General features: G+C 37.0%; 1 protein-coding gene across 1 annotated transcript in view; it reads left to right on the forward strand.

Annotated features, from left to right (window-relative positions):
• The first annotated feature begins 837 nt into the window (after positions 1 to 837).
• The window catches only part of LOC107557895 (band 4.1-like protein 3), a 105264-nt gene continuing 90705 nt past the window's right edge, over positions 838 to 15396 (forward strand). The window contains exons 1-5 of the mRNA XM_016241470.1: positions 838 to 920; positions 1359 to 1471; positions 2227 to 2388; positions 6269 to 6373; positions 9000 to 9042. Coding sequence (XP_016096956.1) covers positions 917 to 920; positions 1359 to 1471; positions 2227 to 2388; positions 6269 to 6373; positions 9000 to 9042 — 427 coding nt within the window. The 5' untranslated portion in view covers positions 838 to 916. The remainder of the gene's footprint in view (positions 921 to 1358; positions 1472 to 2226; positions 2389 to 6268; positions 6374 to 8999; positions 9043 to 15396) is intronic.

Raw genomic sequence — 15396 nt, forward strand, 5'->3', positions numbered from 1 at the left:
AAACCTATGTTATTTGTGTCATGTGACATAAAAGACACTGAATGGGAGTTCAGGGTTTTCATCTTGAAGTTTTGCTTAAAATAAATATATACTAAAAGCAAACAAACAATGTACATGAACAGAAAAACAGAAAACGAAGTAAACTAGTAATTTCAAGGTTTTAGTTGTCTTTCCTTGCCATGTACAAATAATTTTTTTTCTGCAGTGCTGCAGTGTTTTAGCAAAAGTATCAAACTATTTTGCTCATGGTGTTATGGTGTCATGGTGTATATCTTTGAATATTCATTAGGCTTGTTTGAGATGCGGCTCGCCTCGCCTGAAATGAAGGCGAGAGTAGGCGGCTGCAGTGAGGGGAGGAGTGAAGTAAGCGCAGGCAAGACGGACAGTTCTGACCTCACGAAGTGGAACAGATACCTACGAGATTAAAGACAGATATCGTGTTATTCTCACTCATGTGCTGTGTTGCTAATAAACATGATATAATTTCAGTTCTGTTGCTTTTATATGAAAATAAATATGATGAACAAGATACTCAAAGTGCTTGATATTTAATTCCATACAAAAGTTGTATTTGTCATCCATTTTTACTTTAATACAAACATGTATTTTAGATTTTTATAGAAATATGATCATGCTTTTGATCAGCGCAGTCGGTGCTGCACAATCTGACACAGCCGCCTCGCCGTCGCGAGAGTTTTTTGGCACACGTCAGCATGACATCAGAGCAAGTCGGACGTAACTCGGACACTTTTCTAACTGGCATGCATCTCGTGGGGATCACCGGTGATCGGTTCTGCACAGATTTTGCTCATCTCAAACAAGCCTTATTATGGTGAATGACGTCAAGTTGACCATTCCAAAATGGCAGACGTGTCAACGTATCTGGAGGGGTCGAATAGGACATCTATACATATCTATGGGTATTACCCCCTGCATATTTTATTTGTGCGTGACATGATTTACGTGTTTTCTCCAGGTCATGCTTACCAGGTTGTGCATAAAGGCCGAAATGTGCCCAGATGTCGGCTTTTAAAGTAGTTGGAGCATTTTTAATTACTCGCTTGCGATATGTGCTCAAACACAAGACAAACAGATAGGCCTACACGAAACAAAGACAAAATGGATCAGACTGCCAATGCTAGTTATGTAGTACATTTTCTTTATCTCTGCATCTAAATAGGAAAGGTATCAGTTTTCATGTGCAGATTTTTGATTGTCTTTTTTTACTGCAATCAAAGATGTGATTTAGCACTGAGAGCTGAGTAGCATTAATCATAGTGGGTTTTTAAGGGTGCATACTGATATGTAGAGAACAATGTAATATAAATAAACACTTTCTTCCCCCCCCCCTTTTTCAGAAAAGGTGACAATGAGGACTGAGACAGGGCCTGGGACTGAGGTGCCACCCCAACATAAGGGTACTGAAGTTACCATTACAGAGTCAGCTTCAGATGGTAAAATGGCGAAAGAGGTAGGGAATTGTTTTAAATGTCCAACTAATATTTTTCGACATAAAGCCAAAAATGTTTAATTCATAATTTTCAGTCACGTGACTGGCTCGAAGACCTGGTGGGCAAAACATCCATAGAACTGCAGCACAAGCCTGTCAATTTTATATCTATGCAATGCGCTAAATGGTTAAGCGATTTCTTTATAATGGTTTTCTATGGGGAAACAATTCATATTAAATTTTGCATAAACTTTGCGCATTGCATTTATATTCTGGGTTCATCTGCTTGCCTGTACAAAGTATGCATCATCAATAAGGTGTATACTGAATTTGGCCTTTAAATATCACTGTCTTACTACATTACTACTTAATAAAAACCTTGTAAAAATAACAGGCGGTCGGTCAGTGGAGGAAAGCCTTGTTTTGCCCTCCAAGGGGGGGTTCCTGTAAGGATGTGACGTCGCGTGAAAACTATGAATTGGTGTAACTTTCCAGCGATAGTAGCAAGTCTCATTAAAGTTCAAATTTATTTATTTATTTATTTTTGACAACTTGTCCACCAAATCAAAGTTAGTGTAGTACAACCAACATGCAGGAAGCCATTTGACAAGAAAACCACAAGACAGATGGCATGAGAAAGAGGATCCATTCCATGACTGTCTAACTGAAAAGAAAGAAAGAAAGAAAATATTTTGGTGATTAACAGTTGTGAAAAATTATAATGTAATATAAACCGATACAATGTAATATAAACTGATAATATAAACTGATTATAGGATATCAAGCCTCATGACGATTCTAAAGATGTACAAGATGCATCACACAGAACAACATCTGACAAGAGCCCAAGATCCCCTCAGAAAGGCTCCAAACGTTCCAAGACTGTTCCCTTTAAAGTCACACTTTTGGATAGATCTATTTATGAAGAAAACATTGAGGTAAGTGAAGAGATGTTTCAGTGGTGTCCACATGGCAATTGTCTTTATGCCTCATGTGAAGCACTAAGAACACTTTAATAAACTCATAAATCAACTGTTTTTTTCCACGGACTGTAGGCTTTGACATACAGTACCTGGAAACCTTTCTAAATTAAACTACCATAGGTTATTATAAAAATACATTTCCCTCACAGTCATGTTTTAGTATGTACAAACTCCATTTCCAAAAAGAAAAAAAAAACTCAAAAAACATTTTGGAAAATGCAATAAAAAACAAGAATCTTAGATTTTGAACCTTTCTCTCTATTCTTTTGAACCTTTATTTAACTGACAAAAGAACAAAAAGTACATATTTACAATGTTTCCACTGAACAAAGTAATTGTGCTTTGTAAATATGAACACATTTTGAGTCTGTCTTCAACACACTCAAAAAAGTTAACACTAAAGAATACTTAACTAGACACAGGAACAAAACAACACACAAAAAAACAACTAAAACATGCAGAACTAGCTTAACAATACACTAAAAAATATTAGTGATCTTCGGTTCTTGAACGAATCGTTCTTTTGAGCCGGTTCACATAATCTAACTGAATCGAACTTTAGTTCCGGGTTGATGACGCAGGACGCACAGCCAAAGTAGCACATCCAACTCAAAAAGAACCGATTGAGCCATTTCAACCAACTGTCGAAGTTTGCAGAGAATTACTGAGGACTCAACAAGAACCGAATGAGCCGTGGCGAAGTTTGCAGAGGATTACCGAAGATTCTGATGAGTGAGTTGACGATACTGTGCAAGCCTGAGGCGTGTACTGGAAATATGCTTATCATGAGTGTTATTCATTTACATTTTATTAAAACCTGCAAAAACCTTTCTGTCGAGTGATGTAAATACATTTTACAATAGTTTTCTTCAAGAATCGGCTAAAAACACATCTCTTACATCTTTATTTGATCCTCTAACTCTATCACTCTCTATTCTAATTCTATTCTTTAAAAAAAACACTTGTCCCTTTTAGACTTGCACTCTATTCATTTGCTGATTGTTTTCTTTAAAAAACAAACTAACACTTCCTTTCTAATCTTTTTGTATTCTATCTGTTTTCTTTTAAGTTATTATACAATTAACAAACGCAAAAAAGACCTCTAACACTAGCTTGCTCTATTCTTTTTCTATTCTATCTGTTTTCTTTTTATTTATTATTAAAAAAAAACTTGCTACGTGTAATGCATTAAGCTAACTGACACTTCATTCTTTATACTGTAGACATGTAGAACATATCCATGTTTGTGCATCAATGTCTGTAATGTGTGCTGTAGGTGTGAAACTTTTAGGAATCTTATCCAAGTTGTAGGCTTGTCAATATTGGTCAGTCAGTCGTATCTGACATAAAGGATCCGCGAATGAAACTGTGACCACAAACACCATTAACTTAAGTTAATTATATGGCAATAATCAGCAATATGCTTTCACACAAATAACTTTATTTTTTGAATGTTTCAATATTTGTTGACACAAATTACTTATTTCAATTTTTCATTGATACAACATGGCACTGAGTTGTTAGAAAAGAAATGTGTAGAGATGTTATTGCTTGATGACGTCAGGAACCGATGAATTGGCTTTTTGAACCGGTTCAATGAGCCGATCTGTCCGAAAAGAACCGGTTCGCAGAAATGAATCAGACTTTGCATCACTACAAACTATTGCGACAAGGGAGAGCACAGTATATAGTCAGATGAACTAGCAAAATGCACATGGCAAACACTAACAAAGACAAGACGGACAGAGAAACATTAAACAATGACAGACAGAACTAGCTGTCAGGGGAGAGACCTGACAACTATACAGAAATGTATTAAAGTCATCAAAAGTACAAAATAAAACGGTTATACTTTACTTGAAGGGGTGTGCATAAGACTGACATGACACCTTAATAATCAAGACATGACACATGTCATGAATATGAAGGAGGTTTTATGCATGTTTATGACAACTGTCATTAAGTGTAATTCGCTCAGTTATGTCATTTTTAATGCAAAGATGACATTGTTTGAGATGTCTTTGTTATGGGCTATGGTTAGGGGTAAGGGTAGGGGTAGGGTTAGGTTAAGGTTAGGTCAAATAATGTCATATTTGCATTAAAAATGACATAACTGAGCGAATTACACTTAATGACAGTTGTCATAAACATGCATAAAACCTCCTTCATATTCATGACATGTGTCATGTCATAATTATAAAGGTGTCATGTCAGTCTTATGCACACCCCTTCAAGTAAAGTGTTACCAATAAAACACTGCATCTTATCTATGAATTAAATATACATTGATTCTAAGTTACCAAATTTATTTAGTGAAGAAGAGTGAATGATTCTCTCATGTTCTTTTGTTGTTTGATTAACATTAATTGATAGAGACAGCAGCAGATTTATTAGGCTCCTGTCATTTTGAGACTGAATGCACAGATCTAATGTACCGACAAGCATTTGATTTAACTATTTATGTTTGTAACATGGGAAGGTGTGACAACGCAGTAGTGGATCCAAGTGCAGGCTTTATTCCAAAGAGTGGTCAAAACAGGCAGGGTCAAACAACAGCAAACAGGTACAATCCAGGGCGAGACAAAAGAGTAGTCCAATAAACAGGCTAAGGTCAGGGCAGGCAGCAAACAACCAGAAACAAGGAAACAGTCCAGGGTCAGAAACACGGGAATGCTACAGGTTAGACAATACTGAGCAATGAATAAGTGAAAAACCAGGCTTTAAATAGGGTGAGACTGATGGAGGTAACAAGACAGGTGAATGCAATAAGTGATGATGAGTCTGGCAAATGATTTTGGGAACTGTAGTCTGTGAGCATGGCAAGAGTCGGGTGGAGTGCCCTCTAGTGGAGTTCATGGACACTCCAGCTGGAGATCGTGACATAACTAACTCTGTTTAAGTCATGGGTATTAATACATTGATATACATGCAATGATGAAAAAATATTTATTTCTAAAGCTATTCTTTGGAGCGTCTATGCAATGCTTTACTCATCTAACACAATAATGACTTCAAATGATGTTTTGGGGGGTAATTTCTGAGCCAAAATTCATGTGCGATTAATTTGCAATTAATGAGATAATTAACTGGCACATGATGTAATTAATTAGATTTACATTTTAATCACTTGACAGCCATATTTTTGTGTTCAGTTTGTGGAGTTTAGTAGTAATAGGTCAAACAGCTTTAATCATAAGTTAGAAGCTCATGCATAGTTCATGCACAGTTATAATGCCTGAAGAGACCCATCATACAGGAGAGAAACCAGTCAGTTGAGTTTGCGACAAAACCTTTTACAGTGATTGGATATTATTCTGTCATTCTATTATTACTGCATATGGGATAATTCATACACAGAAAGTAAAACTGAAATGACATTCATTACAAGATTCTTATAAAACATTTTTTTTTTAAATGCACCTACAATGTTTTGCATTTTGTGACTTTCAGTCAAATCTAAGACTGTACCTAGGAGTTAATCATATAAGAACATATTTTGTAACTTTGCTTGGAAGAAATTATTTTTGATTTACTCTAAATCATAAAATTAAATATAGACATTCAGGGTACCCACAGTCATTGGAAACCTGGGGAAAATAGAATATGTGGACATTTTGCTGTTGTTAATGTTATTGTTGTAAATTTTTTGTAGAAATACTTACATATTTTTGTAAGAAAACATATGTAACAAGGAGGGTGGAGTTATTCTGATTTGGAACAAACCAACAAATAAACCAGTGTCAAAACATCAGTTATTGTTTGCACTGTCTGCTAACTGTATAATTTACTTGTATGTTTTACCCCTACCATATTTGTTTTTTTGTTATTTTTGCAGAAACAGTGTAAGGGGCAGGTTCTCCTGGATCTGGTGTGTGAACATCTAAACTTGTTGGAGAAGGACTATTTCGGCTTGACCTTCAGTGATTCTGACAGCCAAAAGGTCAGAGAGCTATTCCAAATGCTTCTATTATTAAATCTCTGACATACTGTATTTCAGTTTTATTCCACAGGACAGAAGACTCACAAATAATATCTCTGTAAGATCACAATTGTATCAAAATTAAGTGAGAAGTATGCATGTAATGATAATAATAATAATAATAATTATTATTATTATAGTAATAATAATCATAATAATAATAATTATTATTATTACTACAACCTACCCCTCAGAGGAATCTTTCTGCATTTTTAGATTTTCAAAACACTTCATTCTGTATGATTTATGAGCTTGCTTCCTCATGGAGACCTAAAAATATCCTCACACGGTCAAAATTTACTGGTATTATTATACTCAGGGTGCGAACTACGGGGGAGCTCGGCTCCCCTTAATAAGACATGGGCTCCCCTGAAAACGTGATTTGTGAAATTTTGGGGGGTCTCAAAAATAAAGATAACTAATCTGTTACCAAGGGAACAAATGAGGACATGCTAAGAAACTAGGTCAACTAAGGAAGACAGGAAATAACCACACGAACCAGGAACATGCTTCTGAAAGAAAATATTCAGTGGTTCAAAACAGCTTTTACTATATATGCAAATCTGAACAAATGATAAAAAATAAAAAATAAACATTAGGGACTGGACAGAGTAAGACAGAGATAAATATTTTATATCATATCATACAAGGTTTGACACATTTAAATAGACATACAGTATCAAATAGTTTACAATGTGTATGATTCAGTATCTTAGTTGATATAACTTTTTGCAAGCTCTGATTTCTAAGAGACACAAAGAAACAGTAACATGGCACTGATTTGCGATTGTACTGTACTGGCTCATTTGTTATCCAGAAAACTTGAGAAGTAACTGTGTCTGTCAAATATTTTTCCTATTATTCAGTAGAATTCATTATTTGTTTTGAAGCCATTATCCATACCTTTCTGAATAAGATATTGGGCTTCAGGCCCATCCCTAATTATAATACTGTGAGTTCTTGCCTCAGTGTCCAAGATTGATCTCCAATTCATCTCCCATTAAATTCTGGAATTTCTGTGCATTACAGCATTTCTATGTGAGTTCATGCACAGAAGTGACTTTTCTCCCACTATAATTCTCAACCTTGTTACCAGAATGTAACTTTTTGTTGCAGACCTCTTCACAATTCTTTAACCTTGATGGACTCAGAATAATGGTTGGAAAATAGTTTTTAGTATCTGTAACTTCCATATCATTAAAAGAATTAGAAGAAGGGTATATCTCCAGATTGTGATAAATAATAATAATAATAATGGCTGCTTTTTGGATTATTTGTCCTATAATATGTACGGAACATTCAGAACATAGTCATTGTTATTTAATCTAAAGATTAAACAGTGATTTTGAAGATTAAAACCTCAAGCTTTTGTACTTTCGTTTCAATGGTTCCAGTCAACCTTATGTTGAAGTTCATGCAGATGTACTGTAGTGTGCATTGATCTCTTCTGGTGTTCCATGATGTCCTAAATACAGAGCATCTCATTTAGATTTAAAGCCACAGTGGGAAAGACCGATGTTGAGATTTGCATTAATCTCCTTCTGCGACTTTTGTCTCTCAATTCAGACACATAGAGAAACATAGACAAACCATTCTTTAAAGGTGCAATGTGTAATATTTTTGAGAATCTGTTTACAGAAATGCATGTAACATACAAAACTATGTTTTCAGTGGTGTATAACTACCTTACACAATTCACCGTTATGTTTTAATTACCTTAGAATAAGCCATTTCTATCTACATACACCGTGGGTCCCCCTCCATGGTTAAGTCGCCATTTTGCGCCGCCATGTTTCTACAGTAGCCCTTAAATGGACACACTACTCTACAGACTGCGTTTTGTCACTGTTGTTCTTCTTCATTTCTTCCTCATGTTCCTTGTGTTTTTAGAGGCAGCTTGCATCGTCACTACGTTGAATACGCATGAAGAAGTAGTAGTAGTAGTAGTCGTCGTGTGGTTTATTAGAAGCAGAAGTAATTCGTAGAAGTAAGAAGAGTGCGTACTCTGGTTGTGTCTGAATATGCAAACGTGGAGAAAAACGTCTGCTAACGCTATCTCGCTGTCAGATTAAATGCTCTGAACATCGTAGTTATTTACCATTACGTTAGCTAGCTGCTTCATTACTCTTACCTTAGTCTCAGCCTCATGAAACTCAAACCCCCTCATGAAAGAAGAAAGCCGTCGTGTTTACAACTGTGACGACGAGCGCTTATCAGGATCAACTAAACGGTGGATTTTCAAAAGTATGTGAAAAATATAAAGTTTGTGGCATAGAATCTTTAAAATACGTCAGAGAGTTTTACACACCAGTCTGTTATTGTGGAGACATTTCCACACCCCGAAACGTGACGATGAACGAAACGAACTGTGATTGGTTGTTTGACATGTCGGTCAAACGGCCTCATGGGTGGGCCTTGGCCAATGAAAGCTGCCATGAATCCGTTTATTGCAATTTGCAACATCACCGCTAGATGGCGCTAAAATCTACACACTGCACCTTTAACAGATCAACCATTCTTAAATAATAAGGCAGTATGGACTTATCATGTTGCTCTAAGATTTAGTTGTTTCTGTTGTGTTTTGCAGAACTGGTTGGACCTGTCCAAAGAGATCAAGAAACAGATGAGAAGTGAGTACATCAGAATGGATGTGTCATGTAAACTGGTGTTTCATGTAAAAATGTTTACTACAAAATTCTGAATAGGCTCTGTTTTAATTATGAGTTTGATTTTAATAATGTTGGATATTAATTTAAGAAGCAGGAAGAGAAATTCATTGAATTGCATTAGTTCATTTTCATCCCTTTTGTATGGGTGAGCCTATGTAATGATCCAATAAGACACATCAATGGTCATAAGCTCTGAAGCCCTATAGAATCATGCTGATTTATTGGCTGATGGTGCTAAAGCACCACTCATAATTTGCTGCATCATAGTGCCCTTGAAAGTAAATGCTTGGCACCATCATTTCAGATTTTTTTTTAATCAGTGCACGATAGTTTCAGCCTGTTTTATCTAGCGACTCATATTCAAGCATATTTGATTCCCAACTTGAGGGCAAAATTGTGTTTAGGGTATGTCTATCTTATGCATGCACTTTATCATCAGCAAAGACACATACAACATGTGTCTCCAATCAGAATCAGAATGAGCTTTATTGCCAGGTACTGTATGTTTACACATACGAGGAATTTGTTTTTGTGACAGAAGCTTCCACAGTGTAACAGAATGACAGTGACAGAACACAAAACACAGATAATAAAAAATAGAACAAGTAAATAAGGAATAAAAATATATAAATTGACAGTTGTATGTGCAGGTATATTACAATAGACAGTTTTTGTATGTACAGGTACTGTATATTATTTGCAACCCCCGGCAACAATGTCCAGCAGAACATCAGAATAATCAAAAACCGGTGAAATATCGGGTGGTGTGTACTTCCTAATGTCCAGCAATTCGTCTCTGGTGAAACTGATTGCAGGGATATAACTAAAGACAGGACAAACTAACAAAAACATAAAAACAACTGCGGAGCACGCCACGGAGGCAGCCATCAGTGTCGGCGCCATCTCATAAATTTGGGGGTCCATCATGCAGAGGCCACTTCTGGAATCTGGAATCGCATACCACAAGTTGCTGTGTATGCACAAGCTTTATGTGAGACTTTCTTTGTGAGAGTTGATTACATCATGTGTGTGCTTTAGCCACCCAGCTACTAGCACTACACGGCTCATCAGCAAGCACATGGGGGACATGAGCAGGGGCGTGTCTACATGGTGGCCAGGGGTGGAAAAATTTGAAATTTGGCTGGCCACCCCAGGTGCCCCCCTACCAGATGTCTTGCGATAAGCTTGTTTTTAGTCAATTTCTAACTGCACCTGGCAGTGGCGGATCCTAGCATGTGCAGCTGCCTAGGGCCGCTTTCTTCTCCTCTTTATACTTAGCCTAATTTTAGGCGGTTTCTATAGCGTGCACAAATATCGAGCGCACATAACGTTACATGATCCATGTCATGTGCGAGGACGAATCTCTCCACTCGCAAGTGGATTTCCTTCACTCACACAAAACTGGATGTGTGCTTTTAAATATACATTGTTCTTTTATGAATTGTCACTGCTGTCGCTCAGATATTGCGTGTACACGCTCAAACGTTGTCTTCGCATCACTGAAGACCAGAAGAACTTTTTTCTAATTCAGGTGAGGAGTAGGCTTATCTCACTAAATGGAAGCAAGCTGATTATAGTCAGCCTGGTCTAGTTATTTATTTGATTAATAGCCTACTTATTTTAGTTAAGTGCTTAAATTGTAAATATGCATTTATTCAATTATTTTATTTAGTGCATTTGTATTTTGTTGTTTTTGTATATAGTTTTGCCATAAAAGCGTATCAACCAGGTTCCAGAAATAATCACTGAGGGTTCTTCTGAAATTAGTGAGGGTGCTCTAGTCTTAATGCACATTTTCACATATTTTGTCCCGTCTATTGCTATGGATATCACTATGTAAATCACTGCTAAATCGAGAGTGAATCCAGCATAAATATGCAGACGTCATTCCCGAAACTTTGCAACCTGTGTGTGGCCGAAAAACAAAGTTCTACATTTTAAATGGATTATAGACTAGAAAGCTTGCAAAGAGTGCTCATAACCACTAAAAAGCTGCCACTCTTTGTTTAGTGAGTGTATACACAATGTATTATAACATACATCGTGCCGCAAACCGCCCGCAACCCCATCCCATCCAAACCCCCCCACGGCCGGCCACCCTCTTTTGAGCCAGTGCCCCAGACTGGCCCCCCCATTTAAAATGCTCTAGACAGGCCCCTGGACATGAGGCTACCGCTTTCTCCTATACTGACCTGAATTTTTCAAGAGAATTTCTCTGTCCCAGGTGGAGGCTTGGGGTGGAGGATGTAGAAATAAATGTCATGTCTACTGTGGTGTTGGAGTCTGCAAGTGTAGGATATCAGAGTAAATCAGACATTTATAATGTGATCAGAACTGTGCTAAAACTGGATGGATGACCATAAATCTGTCCGGGATCAGCTAACAACTTCTGTCCCAGGTGGAGGCTTGGGGTGGAGGATGTAGAAATAAATGTCATGTCTACTGTGGTGTTGGAGTCTGCAAGTGTAGGATATCAGAGTAAATCAGACATTTATAATGTGATCAGAACTGTGCTAAAACTGACCAAGCAGCAATAATTCCAGAGTGGGCCCCCAAGATGGATGACCATAAATCTGTCCGGGATCAGCTAACAACCTAACCAACCTAACCAACCAGCTCTTTCACAGCTTAAACAAAGAATCCTAACAAAGAAGACTGTCAAATTTAGGCGGGTAACCAAGACTAATGGTAAAAGAGACAACACAGCATGACCATCATGAGTAAAACCATGAGGAAATCATGAGTTAAGACTTCCCTGGGTTGGTTTCCCCCACTCAGGACAGATACCAGACTCAGACTCCTTCTAGACCTTTTGACCTTTTGTTCATTACAGAACACGTCCTCACAATCACGGAACAGCACAGAGACTGTCTTGTGCCTATATAAATGCATCAAAATGATGCTAAAAGGACTTATAAATGCATATCAGTCTATTGCATAACTCTGTTGCATGTTTCTATCAATCAATTCTTGGTAAAATGTATCATATTCTTGTTATATAAATCATGTTTAAATGATACTCTGCAAGAGTGGGAAAATTTGGACCATGTGACTAACAAGATAATATGTTGATTTATTTATTGGGAGGAGAAACATAGCTACAACCCAAGCTAAGACAATGTCTAATTGGTCAAAACACCAATAGGGATGTGTCTTAACAGCTGAGTTTAAAACCCCATGACATGAACAATTCTTTGTTCATTGACTGTTTGCTTTTCTTATTTTTACTTTAGTTTATTTTCTTTGCCTTGAGAGTTTCATGTTCTAAGTTAAGTTTTACCACAAAGCCGTGTCTCAGACATTGTCTGTGCCCGCCTCAAAACTTCAATCAGCGTAAACGACTCCGCACCCAGCCTTTAACCAACACCCAATGATTTGCTTCCCCAAGACCTCATTCCAGACGCTACTAGATCTCCAGCTAATAAACAACCTGGGAAACCCCTTTCAGCACAACAACAAAGGAAATCCCTTAACACAGGCAACACAACTAAACCTCCAGATTCTAGACACAAAAAGTGTGTCACTTTTATCTTTAATGTGCTATTTATATTTGATTTGACCCTTGATGTAACTAAATAATTTTAGGTTACCTGAGAAAACTTTTTTTACAGTGCTGTGTTAGCAAGAAATTCTATTTAAAAAAAATGTTTTTAATCAGAACAGTTCAATTCTTTGTAATAATATAATTTATTATATAAATTATATTATATTATAATATAATATAATATAAAATAATATGAAAAAATGAAGCAGATATTGCTCATGAATTCCCTTTTTGAGGTCAATTGTTTATTAGGTTTACAATATAATATTATATAATATAATATAAAATAATATGAAAAAATGAAGCAGATATTGCTCATGAATTCCCTTTTTGAGGTCAATTGTTTATTAGGTTTACAATATAATATTATATAATATAATATAAAACAAACTGAAGCATTTAAACTGAGATCTGTAAGCTACATATTTTCAAAAAAAATGGGAACATGTGAATTCTTATATAGTTATCTAACTAGAGTTTAGAGTAGTAGAGTTTGCACACTACACCTGTCTGTAACTGTAAATGTTTTGGAGTTTTGTTACCGTTCTGTAGTGATGGCCGCTTTTGAAACACTGCTTCATGAAGCTTCGAAAACTTTGCGAATCACAGTGGTTCGGAGCGCGAATCAAAATGCCAAAGTCACGTGATTTCAGTAAACGAGGCTTCGTTATGTCATAACTGTTTTGAAACATTTTGAAATTTCAATAGTTCGCCTTAGGGGGGCGATCTCTTTGAACCCGTGAATCAATCTCGGATCAGTTTGATCAATTTGTAGACATTTTTAATGAGACATTTGTGTAATTAAAGGGATTAGTAGTAGTTAATAGTCTCTTACTGGCCTGTTTAGACAAGCTCTCCATAAAACAAACAAAACAAGCCCTTGCAAATTAATAATAATTATTTTAAAGACGCATAGGCCTATTATACAGACACTTCATTTTTAAAGTCTGCGTGAACCGGAAGTTGCTGCCAACTTTATTTCAGTGTAGTGACGTATTTCCATCTGAAACGGAATATTGAATAGAGGGCATGGTTTAATTTTTGCTCTCCTCCTCTCTGTCTCTCACTCATAGCAATCTAACGGTTGGAGGGGTGTGTTTAAGGATATTCTGCCCAAGCCGTCAAACTGACATAATCAGAAAAGGAATGTCATTCCAGAGCGGAAGTAAATGTTCAGATTTTGATTAAAGATTACGAAGACAAACAATTTTTTCAGCGGATTAACTTGCACGGATTAATTGTTCACATCATTACTAGCAATGTGCGCTAGTAAAGTAAATAAAGTCCATTTTGATTTCATGCTGAATTTAATGGTATTTTATTATTTTGGTTGCATTTAATATATTATACTTTCAAGAAAGTGTTTTCATTGGGTTTGTAAAAGCTGTTTTTATGCATGTTTTGGTCTGAGTTTTTGTTGCATTTACACAGTTTTGACCAGCAGGCATCACCAGCGTGTGGTGTTTCCAGTGCTTACACAGTTTTGACCAGCAGGCATCACCAGCATGTGGTGTTTTGAGCGCTTCGAAACAGTGAATCATTTTGCGAAGCAATTGGTTCAATTGATTCGAAGCTTCGAAATGGTTTGTTTCTCCCATCACTACTGTTCTGTGCTCATCATCATATTTCCATCTCTTAAACAAGCCACTCTTCTTTCAAACATGATCATGTTTTATTTCACATGTCATTGCGTTTGCGTTGGCTCTCGTGCTGAGCTATTTCATTTTCAACCATTAAAGTATTCGATTTCTACAGCGACTCATTCGGCGCACATCATTCTCTTTCTATGAAACCTGTAAACCGCATTCAGCGGCGCTAACTCTATAGCGGTTTGCCCGAGCATTGCAATTATTTCACATTTACTAGAATTCAGTCAAATGGCTTTCCTAACTAAGTTTTTTGCATGTGTCCTGTGCGCAGCATATTATTCTTCTGCGCGGTCGTGACATAAGAAGTGCGGGTCCGTGTACGCGCACAACTTTTAGAGGGAATATTGCCTATAAGAACGTGTGGATTCTGCTTGAAGTGTGGCGTCTACATGGGCACTTGCTAGAGGTACTTTTTTGCAGGGCATTTGTATGGTGGAGGCTGGTCCTTTCCCCATACTTCAGACTTTATAACCTGTATGAAGAAAAAGCATCTACAAATGATTTAAATGTGTGAGGCTATCTTTTCCATTGTGCGATTAAGCAGCATTGAGTTCCTACTGAATGTAACCCTGGTATCCTGAGTGGGAATGAGAAGCTGCGTAGCTGACCATACTCTGTTACTGCAGAGGTTTGTTCTAGGGTGGGCCCGATACTGGGCTCCTGTACTCGTACTCGTACTCGTTAAAATGCCCCGATACCAAATGCCGATACCACACAACATGTGATAAGCGCCATATTCAAACAAAGAAACACCAACAACAGACAGCGGAAAGGAGTTAAGGGTGTCTACTACGAAGTATATGTATGCAACGAATATAATGTTAAACATTCAGTTTTAACGCCTGTATAGCTGATGTGCGCGAGCTGATAAACAAAGCACGCTGAGTGGATTGAGCGCGTGGCAGCGCAGATGCGCAAGCTTGTCGAGTGAATATATCTTTCTCACAGACATCACTGGAAAGTTTGTAGTTCGGTCGGATATGTCAAAAACAAGTAAGTAAAACAATGCACAAGTTACTTAATGGTAGGGAGAGAGAGAGAGTGCGCGCACTTCTGTTGTGTGATTTTTGATGTTCACTCACTTAGCACACGCATCATTTGGATTAAAACTAAATCGTAAAA

The sequence above is a fragment of the Sinocyclocheilus grahami genome, unplaced genomic scaffold (genome assembly GCF_001515645.1).
Source record: "Sinocyclocheilus grahami isolate Dianchi unplaced genomic scaffold, SAMN03320097.WGS_v1.1 scaffold623.1, whole genome shotgun sequence".
NCBI classification, from domain to species: domain Eukaryota; kingdom Metazoa; phylum Chordata; class Actinopteri; order Cypriniformes; family Cyprinidae; genus Sinocyclocheilus; species Sinocyclocheilus grahami.